The following is a 12,016-nucleotide window of genomic DNA, read 5'->3' as shown; positions in this document are numbered from 1 at the left end:
AGCCAATGTGTTGTGCTTTAAAAATACAGTAGAATATAGCAGCTCGATGGCTAGAATGAGCTGGTGCTTGCTGCCAGAGCACCATCTAAGCCCTTGCTGTGCCAGTGCTGGAAATGTCTCTTGCACAAATCTGATGGAAGTTGATGGATGCTGTGCAAAAGAGCAGGTGGGAGTGCTGGGTGGGTTTGCAACCTAAGCGATCCTTCGTTGCTGGGTCCACTCCCCTTGCCCACCCAGCTCAGAGTGGTGGCGTGATGCAGGTATGGGCTGCCCCCGTGTATTTTACATACCTGAGTTCAGGCTCTTGTGAAAGACGGAAAAGACTATCTCCGAAATCTGCAACAGCTCCCCCAGGGAACAGGCTTCTCCGCTGCTTCTCTGGACCACGAGGTTGCACGGGAACTCTGTGTGGTGCTCGAATTCTGGGCAGAAAGTGCGAGCCACGGCTCGGGTGTTGCGCCTCTCAGATTCGGGGAGGAAGGGCAGGTGCACGGAGACGTAAGCGTTCACTCCAACTTCTGCACTGCATTGGAGCGAAGGGTTCTTTTCTGCCATGGCTCTTAGCAAAGAGAAGAAAATATGCCAGAGACGCATATAAGGAGCCATTACAAAAAAATTAGACAGGCAAGCACACGGGTATGAGTTGATTGTGCGTTGCCGTATTTAATAGGGGCAGGAAAACAGGATGGCTGCCCTTATACAAACTATCTGGACCATCTAGCCTAGGGTAGTCGGCTCTGACTGGCAGCAGCACTCAACACTCTCTTGGGCTGTGCGCTTACCTGGCTGCTGCCTGCAAACCGGCTGCAAAGTGTATCTGAACAGAAATAGAAACTGCTTGAGCTGCCAGGATGCCTTCCGTTGCTTTCAGGGAGCGCCTGTATTTTACGCTCACATCAAGAAAACCTGGGGAAAAGGGGAGGAGAAAGAAATACATATTTAAGCTTTCCGTTGCTGAAACCGCAGGCAAGGTCTGCACGTGGCTGATGTGACAATAAGTCATAGCTGAAGACCCTCCTGAAAACAGACGCTCAACCACATGATACTTGGAAGCAACTAAGGAAGGTAGAAAGGGGACACAGGTGGCACTGTGGTCTAAACCACAGAGCCTAGAGTTTGCCGATCAGAAGGTTGGCGGTTCGAATCCCCGCAACGGCGTGAGCTCCCGTTGTTTGGTGCCTGCTCCTGCCAACCTAGCAGTTCGAAAGCACATCAAGTGCAAGTAGGTAAATAGGTACTGCTCTGGCGGGAAGGTAAACGGCGTTTTTGTGCACTGCTCTGGTTCACCAGAAGTGGCTTAGCCATGCTGGCCACATGACCTGGAAGCTGTCTGCGGACAAACGCCGGCTGCCTTGGCCAATAAAGCGAGATGAGCGCCGCAACCCCAGAGTCATCTGCGACTGGACCTAATGGTCAGGGGTACCTTTACCTTTAAGGAAGGTAGAAACAGAATATGGCGGACAATATGCAAGATGCTCTTTCTTAGCCTCAGGGTGGGACCTGACATTATAAGGCAAACACAAGGTTCCCCAATACCATTTTTGCCTTCTAATTCCAGTGTGTGTGTGTGGTGGTGGTGGGGAGGATTTCAGGAGAGGCTGTATAACCAATTGGTCCTTCTTGCACCAATTCTCTCAAGCCCTCTGCCCTGGGCCTGTTTCCCCCCTTCCCCAGATAAGACCAAAATTAGCTCAGCTGTGAGAAAAAACTGGAGGTTGAGAGAAAAACAAAGCCTTCCTGCCTCCGCTTGATCTACCTTACACATACATACACACCCCACCCCTGTTTTACTGTTAATCTCCAAACCTGTCTGCTAATATATGAAGTTCTGCCCTGCTTTTCACCTGTAAAATGGGACTGAGCCCTCCAGTACAGGTTATTGTATTTTCATGTTTTGTTGGAAGCCGCCCAGAGTGGCTGGGGAAACCCAGACAGATGGGCAGGGTATCAATCAATCAATCAATCAATCAATCATCATCATCACCACCACCACCACCACCACCACCACGAAGGTAAAATTTATTTAAAGTCCTGAAAAATTATGCCTTACGCTCTGGTACAGTAAAACCTGACCAAACTCCAGACTTGCTCTGTCTTCTGTTACCTGAGGAATGGGGATGGGGTTCCCCTGCACTCTCAGTCCTTGGGATTAAGGGTAGACTGAAGGTCTGGATGCCCACGTCCTCTCGGTACTGCATGGTCACCATGGCACACAGGCGGGACAGCGGCAAGGTCCCCCTGGCTACCATCTGGTCTCGGACGTTGGGGTAGTAATACCTACAAGAAGAGAAGTCAACGTTAGGGGTGAACCCTTTTGAATGCAAAGAGGGCCCTGCTAGGCCAGCATCATGTGGCCCACCAAGCCAAATGCAGCCATGTGCTGTATCCCGACAGCCCCAGTCATAGGAAGCTGGCTTATGCCAGGTCATACTCCTTGTCCATCTAAAGCAAGGCTGCCTGGTCTGACTGGCAGCCGCTCTCCAGGGTCTCAGGGGGAAAGGGCCTCTCTCATCACCTGGCCCAGTTGCAATCAAACTCTTAAGGTTTTGTTACAGGCTCAAAGTAATGAGTCTGAAAGGGATAATTCTGAGAGTGAAGAGCTCAAGTACAGAGGACTCATTCTTTTAGGACTTTCTGTGCCCCGCTTTGAGGAGGATCCTTCGCATGGTCATCTAATAATAATAATAATAATAATAATAATAATAAATAATTTATACCCCACCGATCTGGCTGGGTTTCCCCAGCCACTCTGGGCAGCTTCCAACAAAACACTAAAATGCAATAACCTATTAAACATTAAAAGCTTCCCTAAGCAGGGCTGCCTTCAGATGTCTTCTAAAAGTTTGGTGGTTGTTGTTCTCTTTGACATCTGGTGGGAGGGTGTTCCACAGGGCGGGCACCACTACCGAGAAGGCCCTCTGCCTGGTTCCCCGTAACTTGACTTCTCACAGCGAAGGAACCGCCAGAAGGCCCTGAGCGCTGGACCTCAGTGTCTAGGCAGAACGATGGAGTTGTAGATGCTCCATTAGGTCTACTGGGCCAAGGCCTAACCACGACTTGATGCCAGCAGAAAGGAGAGGTGCGTGTTTGCCTTGGCTGCGAGTGCTGCTATGAAGGGGCATTGTAGGGATGGCGAGGGACACCAGAAGAAATACCTGCACCAGATTTCAAACTGGATCCCTCCTCCTCCTCCTAAGCCCTGGGCAGAGAAAGAGCTGAGCAGCAGCCTTTGGACAGGGACATCAGCAGGGACCATCAAGGAGTGATGACGCTCGTCGCCAAAGTTGGGGTCAGGGACGCACAAGGTGGTTGTCGAGCGGAAAGGCTTTAACACAAGGCCTGAGGAGGTAAAGCAAAGCCAGAAAAGACCTGTGATGCAAGGGACAAGGACCCACGTGCCACCCAACACTGACCCAAGCCCACTCATTAGCCAAGAGGACCCAAGGCTGCTCCTACAGCCGTCATTCACGTTAGGCCTGTCTTTGGGCATGGATATTGGGTTCTAGCTTGTTTCAATAATAATAATAATAATAATAATAATGTAAAGATAAAGGGGACCCCTGACGATTAGGTCCAGTCGTAACCGACTCTGGGGTTGCGGCGCTCATCTCGCTTTACTGGCCGAGGGAGCCGGCGTACAGCTTCCGGGTCATGTGGCCAGCATGACTAAGCCGCTTCTGGCGAACCAGAGCAGTGCACAGAAACGCCGTTTACCTTCCCGCCGGAGCGGTACCTATTTATCTACTTGCACTTTGACGTGCTTTTGAACTGGCACGAGCTGGGACCGAGCAACGGGAGCTCACCCCGTTGCGGGGATTCGAACTGCTGACCTTCTGATCGGCAAGCCCTAGGCTCTGTGGTTTGGACCACAGTGCCACCCGTGTCTAATAAATAATAATAAAAATAAAAATTTATTATTTATATCCCGCCCATCTGACTGGGTTTCTTCAGCCACTCTGGGCGGCTTCCAATGGAATATTAAAAACACAATACAGCATTAAACATTAAAAGCTTCCCTAAACAGGGCTGCTTTCAAATGTCTTCTAAAAGTCAGATAGTTGTTTATTTCCTTGACATCTGGTGGGAGGGCGTTCCACAGGGCGGGTGCCACTACCAAGAAGGCCCTCTGCCTGGTTCCCCGTAACTCGGCTTCTTGCAGCGAGGGAACCGCCAGAAGGCCCTCGGCGCTGGACCTCAGTGTCTGGGCAGAATGATGGGGGTGGAGACGCTCTTTTGGGTATGCTGGGCCGAGGCCGTTTAGGGCTTTAAAGGTCAGCACCAATACTTTGAATTGTGATCAGAAACGTACTGGGAGCCAGTGTAGGTCTTTCAAGACCGGTGTTATGTGGTCTCGGCGGCCACTCCCAGTTGCCAGTTTCTAAGCTCAGTCTGGCATGTTTGTGGGCCCTTGCTCATCCATCACGTTGACTCGAGCTGACAATGACGTTCAGCAGGTTGGGATCCTTGCAGCTGTCACTTCCTGTCTCTTGGCCACTTACTTTCTACATTCAGCTGAAGGGGTAGAGCAGCGGAACATATACAGTATATCGGATGTGGGAGCTCTGCACCCTGGGGAGGCCAGCAGGCGATAACTCAGTTTTCTGGCAACATTCTCATGTGCTAGCTAGCCAGGAAGAGGTTCCATGCTCCAGTCCTGTCCAATTACCCTCCAAACAGGAGAGGAGGCAGGTGCCCTGAGTGTAAAACCAGTCACCATCAGTGAGAGCAAAGCCCTGGCAAGCAAGCCGCTGCTGGTCCTATTATAGATGAGCAGCCTTGTTTCATTTTGGAAGCTCAAATACAGTGGTACCCCGCAATGCCTCGGAAGACGAAAAACTCGCTAGACGAAAGGGTTTTTCGTTTTCTGAGGTGCTTTGCAAGACAGATTTTCCTAAGGGCTTGCTTCGCTAGACGAAACGGCCCTGCCTCTCGTGTCATGGCGACGGTCACTGCACGCACACACGCTCGCTTCCCCGCTCCTCCGGCTCCCTCCCACCTTCCTGCTGATGGTTACGCCGCTGCCCACCCCCCTCGCGCGCTCCCCTCAGAGAGCCGTTGCCGCCAGCGCCTCTCTCTCCCTGGAGTCGCGCTCCTGAGCCCCGCCACCCTCCAGCAGCCTCCGGTGGCCACAACGCGCAGGTGAGTCTGAGGTACCGGCTGCGGCAGCTGTCCTGCTTCTCCCCGCCCCTCCCCGCCGTTGTTAGTGTTTAAATGCAGTGGTGCTTCGCAAGACGAAAAAACTCGCGGAACAAATTAATTTCGTCTTGCGAGGCACCACTGTACGTATTTGTCCATCACCGTGGCACTCTAGCCAGTTCGGTTCAGAAGTTGGGAAGAGCACCCAGAATCTCCCGATCGACAAACAGCACTTACCATTCTCACAGAACTCTGTCCCACGCAGTACGTCAGACTCCGACTCCTGAACCGGAAAATAGTATTGCACGTAACAGTCAGCCTCTCCCCAGACTGTGGACTGGAGGGGAGTGAGCCCTTTGACGCTCTCAATGTGGATCTCAAAAATGTGCTCCATCATCCCTTCCTTTTCTCTGCCTGACTGCTAAAGAACAGACAAAATGGAATCCCTGTGAAAGAGGGGAATCCCTGTGGGGGGAGAGTCCCCATCTCTGGTGAACAAAATGCCCAATCTCAGCATGTTCTGGGCAGGTAATAATAATAATAATAATAATAATAATAATAATTTATACCCCGCCCTCCCCGGCCAAAACTGGGCTGAGAGCGGCTAACATCAAATGTATAAACCAACATAAGATCAGGCAATCAATTAAAATACATCCTAAAATCAGATCAGGATTAGAATAAAATACAATCAGATGGCAACCCGCAGATTAGGGTTGGGGTAATAACCCACCATCATTATTTATTTCATAAAAATTATACTGTGAAAGCAAAACAAAACCTCAAAGCGGCTTACGAAAAGAAGGTAATGAAAAGAAGAAACAACAATATTTGAAACCATTAAAGCTCGCTTCAGTTTTCTGAACATCTGGGTAGTATTGTCTGAATACAAAGGTTCAAAACGTGCCCAAGAGAGGTACCGCAAAGGCACCTGACTTATTCCCTGAGGCAGGGAGTTCCAGAGAGTAGATGCTATTGCACTAAAAGACTGATTGCTCACAAATGTGGGGTGGTTTTGTGTGGCACTTGCAACAACCTCAGTTCTGCCAACTAAAGTGGTTGAGTGGGTGTATATTTGGTATAGTGATCTCACAGGTATACCGCAGGTTTGCCACACCTGCAAGACAGTCACTGACATATAAACACAACACACACACACAAACACACTTTAAATGTTCTACACTCCTTCCCCATCAAAACCACCCCAAGGACAAAGCTCTTGGAGACACAGCCAGGTGCGGTCTCTGGTGGGTCTCTAGGCCAGGCACAGGCAAACTTGGCCCTCCAGATGTTTTGGGACTACAACTCCCATCATCCCTAGCTAACAGGACCAGTGGTCAGGGATGATGGGAGTTGTAGTCCCAAAACATCTGGAGGGCCGAGTTTGCCTATGCCTGCTCTAGGCAGAAAATGTGCTAATTTTGGGGGCAGCCTCAGCAAACACAAAGATATGTTTGATGGAAATACCTTTGGAAGAGGCATGGCAAGAGAGTCCAGAGCATGTGGAGGGCGCATTGCCACAGGAGGTGCCATTCCTTCCTCGTTCTTGAGCCTCTGCAGTGCCGCAATCTGCTCCGCGGAGCCCATGGCCAGAATGACCTTCAGGCTCCCCTTTTTGCTGCCGGTGAAGACGTCCACCACGGGCATGGAGCCATCTACAGCCAGCACCGGATACTGAGCCTGAAGCAGCAGGCTGGATATCTTGGGGTCCCTGGGAAGGGAGGGAGGGAGACAGTCATGCTATGTAAACTGCGTAGGGATTCCTGTTGACGCATGAAGTGGTGAATTAACTAAGTAAAACATGCAGAAGAGTCCAATTTCCCTACCAGTGAATCTCCTTGCCACCTTCACCTTTAGCAGAGACCGGCAACTTTTTCACGGAGGCTAGGCATTTTTAAATGCAGGAAAGCTGGGCTTCTATGAATTTGACATGTGAGATTACAGTGGTACCTCAGATTAAGTACCGCATTTTTCGCTCTATAAGACGGACGCACCAGACCACAAGACGCACCTAGTTTTTGGAGGAGGAAAACAAGAGAGAAAAAATTCTGAATCTCAGAAGCCAGAACAGCAAGAGGGAGCGCTGCGCAGTGAAAGCAGCGATCCCTCTTGCTGTTCTGGCTTCTGGGATAGCTGCACAGCCTGCATTTGCTGCATAAGACGCACACACATTTCCCCTTACTTTTGAGGAGGCAAAAGGTGAGTCTTATAGAGCAAAAAATACGGTACTTAATTCGTTCCGGAGGTCTGTTCTTAACCTGAAACTGTTCTTAACCTGAAGCACCACCGGGCCTCCTGCCGCCGGAGCACGATTTCTGTTCTCATCCTGAAGCAAAGTTCTTAACCCAAGGTACTATTTCTGGGTTAGCAGAGTCTGTAACCTGAAGCGTCTGTAACTTGAAGCGTATGTAACCCAAGGTACCACTGTATATTCTGTAGTTCATGCTGCAGTTCCTAGACTCTCTGCTTTAGCAAGCTGCATACTGAATCTGATCTGTGAGCCTTCAAGGCTCATCACTCATCTGAATTGTGCTGGATACCTGGGGCGAGCGCAAGTCTGGGGACAGGGGGAATTTTTTCAGCTTTAGGGTCATATTTTCTGATGGGCAACCTTTCCAAGGTTGGCTGCATGTCATACAGGAGAGGTGGAAGGCAAGACGGGATGGAGGAAGTTATGATTTGTTTTTGTATGGTAGGGCATGTTCCAGCCAGATGAATTTTACTCACCGCTGGAATTCCCTCCATCATTTGTCAAAGCAAGTTGAATGACAGTTCAAGGGCAGCCAAGCCAGTCAAAAGCACTTGAGGAGGGCATGGAGCAATGGCCTTGCTAGTGTGTGTGTCCTGACAGTGTGCCAAGGGGCTAGGAAGAACGCAGGGCCACATTTGAGCCTAGACTCTCAGTCCCCTTGGCTCAAATTCCCACTCAATCTTTCTGTGATTGTGTTTTCAGTTTATGTGCCTCACACCCTGGAGCCTCAGGGGGAAAAGTGGGTGAGAAATGCAAGAAACCGGAGTCCAAGGATTACTCGCACATGAATCACAGAATCCTAGAGTTGGAAGAGACCACAAGGGCCACCGAGTCCAACCCCCTGCCAAGCAGGAAACACCATCAGAGCACTCCTGACATATGGTTGTCAAGCCTCTGCTTAAAGACCTCCAAAGAAGGAGATTCCACCACACTCCTTGGCAGCAAATTCCACTGTCGAACAGCTCTTACTGTCAGGAAGTTCTTCCTAATGTTTAGGTGGAATCTTCTTTCTTGTGGTTTGGATCCATTGCTCCGTGTCCGCTTCTCTGGAGCAGCAGAAAACAACCTTTCTCCCTCCTCTATGTGACATCCTTTTATATATTTGAACATGGCTATCAGATCACCCCTTAACCTCCTCTCCTCCAGGCTAAACATGCCCAGCTCCCTTAGCCGTTCCTCCTAAGGCATCGTTTCCAGGCCTTTGACCATTTTGGTTGCCCTCCTCTGGACACGTTCCAGTTTGTCAGTGTCCTTCTTGAACTGTGGTGCCCAGAACCGGACACAGTACTCCAGGTGAGGTCTGACCAGAGCAGAATACAGTGGCACTATTGCTTCCCTTGATCTAGATGCTAAGATCAAGGGAAGGTGGCAGGTGGTTGGTGGCAGGACCCTGTGAGTGAGAGGCAGGGAAGGGAAGGCCTTCCAGGGTGAGAGACCCCGCCCCCTGGCCCTGGGAGTCCTCATAAGGAAGCTGGTCCTGGAGGAAGACCTGTGAGGGGAGAGACTCCATCAGGCAAGGCCTTCTTCCACCTGCCCCACCCTCCAGTCTCTGCTTCTCAAGTTGTATTGTATTATTTTGTGCACTGTGGCTTGCCGTTGTTTTATTGATTGTAGTTTCGAAATTATTTATTGCAATTGTTAAGAGTGGGTTTCTGTTTAATTTTTATATGCTGATATTATTCTATACTATTCTATTTTTTAAAAAATTCTTTTTATTGAGTTTCTCTTAAGAAAAAAAAGAAAAAGATCAAAAATAAAAAACAAAGCAAATCAACAGATTAATAAGCAATATCCGTACATAACGCAGGAATGACATTCATTACCGTTTTTGTCCTTTCCCTTAAAACATTATATTTTTAAATATTTAAACCTTTTCCCTACACCTCCCTTGACCTCCTACCCTTCCGTTTTCGGGTTTCTTAATAAGAAGTTCTTTCTTTTTTCTGTAGCTATTAATTGTTGCTGGTTTGCGCGTTGTAAGACTTATATCAAACCTGCTATAGTTTTTAAGTCTGTGTAGTTACCTTCAATGTATATCATAAATTTTTTCCAATCATTAACAAACTTTGTATTTTTTTGGTTTCTAATTTTTTGTGTCATTTTTGCTGACTCAACATACTCATATAATTTTGCTTGCCAATCTCTGATCGTTGGGATATTTAGGCTTTTCCAATTTTGTGCAATTAATATTCTAGCAGCAGCCGTAGCATATTGGAAAAACGTCTTATCTTCTTTTTTGATTTCGTCCCCAATTATTCCTAGTAAGAAGGCCATTCTAATGAATGTGGAGCTTTATTTGATGTAGATTGCTTATTTTAAAGCCGTTTTATTATCACATTTTTGTATTGCATTAGATTGTTATAAGGTGTACGTTCTTTGTTTCTTCGGCTTGTAAACCGCCTTGAGTATTGTAAGATAGAAAGGCGGTAGACAAATTAAATGTGATGATGATGATAACGAAGGAAAGCTCCCAGTGAGAGCTGAGAGGCTCCATGGCTTTCTGTGTGAGACAAGGGTTAACAACTAGTTTTGGGAGAAGACTCTTTTCTCTTTCTCTGTTTTTGTTTTTATTTAGATTATATATATAATTAATGAAAGAAACAAATGAATCAAAGCAAACTGGGTGGTGGATGTTTTGGGCAGTATACTGCCCTTTAGCTTTCTTCAGGATGAACTCACAGCAATATATCATATGTAGCCCAAGTTAGGGATGGAAATTAAAAATCACTGCCTGGAAGTGATTTTTATGTTTTCTAATCTGACTTGGTGGTGGGGCATTATCAGTGTTCCTGAAAGAAGAAAATTGAGTAAATATGCCACAACGCAGTAAAATAAAAACAATTTTAAAAACGAAGAATGAGTTTTTACTTGAATGAAACGTAGAACTGATGCAGTGGCAGCTTCACCAGTCCCAGCAGGGCGTCTCCACCTGGAATGCACACCTTGTTCCAGGCTTCTATGACCATCACGTTGTTCTTCAGCCTCTCCAGATGTTTTGATGTCAGTGAAATAGGAGTTACCTAGAGATTTGATCAGACTCTTTGATCAGAGAAGCAGGCCTACACACACACACACACACACAGCCCTTCATCTCAGCCTTTGCAAATATAAAAATAAAGAGGACGGCATGTAAACCAGCAAATCCACAGTAATCTGACCGTGGACCCAATACAGCTAATGGGGGCGGGGGGAATTAAGTCCCCTTGCAAGCTTACCAGGTTTGATTAAGTTGCAGGTAAAATGTTTGCTGACAAGTTTTCCTTGCGAGGAAAAGAAAACGAGTTTCAAAAGTTAATTTTGTTTAGTGATGTTCTAGGCCAGAGGTCAGCAAATTTTTCCAGCAGGGGGCCGGTCCACTGTGCCTCAGACCTTGTGGGGGGCCAGACTATTTTTTTGGGTGGGGTATGAATGAATTCCTATGCCCCACAAATAACCCAGAGATGCATTTTAAATAAAAGGACACATTCTACTCATGTGAAAACATGCTGATTCCCAGACCGTCTGCAGGCCAGATTTAGAAGGCGATTGGGCCGGATCCAGCCTCTGGGCATCAGTGTGCCTACCCCTGTTCTAGGCTGCCCCATAAAAGATGTGTTTCGCAGACTTTAATATTTGGTCTCTCGTGGGGTTCTGTATGCGGGTGACCTGGGCACGCCTGAGCACACAGAGAATCACAGAATTGAAAAGTGGGCAGGGAACCCAATGGTTACAGTCCAAGCCCCTGCAATGCAGGAATCGCAGCTGGAGAATCCCCAACAGATGGAAATCCAACCTCTGCTTGAGAAGCTCAAAGGAAGGGGAGTCCACCGCCTCCCAAAAGAGACTGATCCACTTTCAAATAGCTCTTAACTGTCAGAAAGTTCTTCCTACTGTTTAGTCAGGGTCTCATTTCTTGTAATTGTAATCTCACCCGAACAAGCCTGCTCCATCTTCCAAATGACAGCCCTTCAGATATCTGAAGGCGGCTTTCATACCACCTCCCAGTCTTTTCTTCTCCAGGCTAAACATCCCCAACACCCTCATAAGGTTTGTTTTCCAGACACTTTCTCATCCTGGCTGCACACATTCCAGCTTCTCAATATCTTTCTTAAACTCCAGTGCCCAGAACTGGATACAGGTGGGGTCTGACTCATGACTGAGAAGTCCTTTGCTGCTGGGAATTGGGCGGCTTTAATTATAGGGCCAAGCCAGCTATGAATACCTGTATACCTGAAGCAGCGTCTCCACCCCCATCATCCAGCCCGAACACTGAGGTCCAGCGCCGAGGGCCTTCTGGCAGTTCCCTCGCTGCGAGAAGTGAGGTTACAGGGAACCAGGCAGAGGGCCTTCTTGGTGGTGGCGCTTGCCCTGTGAAACGCCCTCCCAGCAGATGTCAAGGAAATAAACAGCTATTTTACTTTTAAAAGACATCTGGAGGCAGCCCTGTTTAGGGAAGTTTTTAAATGTCTGATGCTGTATTGTTTTTAATATTCAGTTGGAAGCCGCTCAGAATGGCTGGGGAAACCCAGGCAGATGGGCGGGGTATAAATAATAAATTATTATTATTATTATTATTATTATTATTATTATTATTATTATTATTATTATTATTATTATTATGAAGGGCAGCAAAACACATTCTGCCTCCTG

The 12,016-nt window shown here is 47.9% G+C and overlaps 1 protein-coding gene across 3 annotated transcripts in view; it reads right to left on the bottom strand.

Annotated features, from left to right (window-relative positions):
- The window catches only part of C2CD3 (C2 domain containing 3 centriole elongation regulator), a 71,892-nt gene that overhangs the window by 40,423 nt on the left and 19,453 nt on the right, over positions 1-12,016 (bottom strand). For all 3 annotated transcript variants that reach the window (XM_083435960.1, XM_083435961.1, XM_083435962.1), the window contains 7 exons: positions 10,256-10,407; positions 6,604-6,847; positions 5,374-5,557; positions 3,156-3,339; positions 2,105-2,277; positions 783-906; positions 291-559 (listed from right to left, as the gene is read on the bottom strand). In XM_083435960.1, coding sequence (XP_083292086.1) covers positions 291-559; positions 783-906; positions 2,105-2,277; positions 3,156-3,339; positions 5,374-5,557; positions 6,604-6,847; positions 10,256-10,407 — 1,330 coding nt within the window. The remainder of the gene's footprint in view (positions 1-290; positions 560-782; positions 907-2,104; positions 2,278-3,155; positions 3,340-5,373; positions 5,558-6,603; positions 6,848-10,255; positions 10,408-12,016) is intronic.

This window comes from Podarcis tiliguerta (genome assembly GCF_965153285.1).
Source record: "Podarcis tiliguerta genome assembly, chromosome: 4".
Classification (NCBI taxonomy): domain Eukaryota; kingdom Metazoa; phylum Chordata; class Lepidosauria; order Squamata; family Lacertidae; genus Podarcis; species Podarcis tiliguerta.
This window is presented reverse-complemented; position numbering and strand designations above follow the sequence as displayed.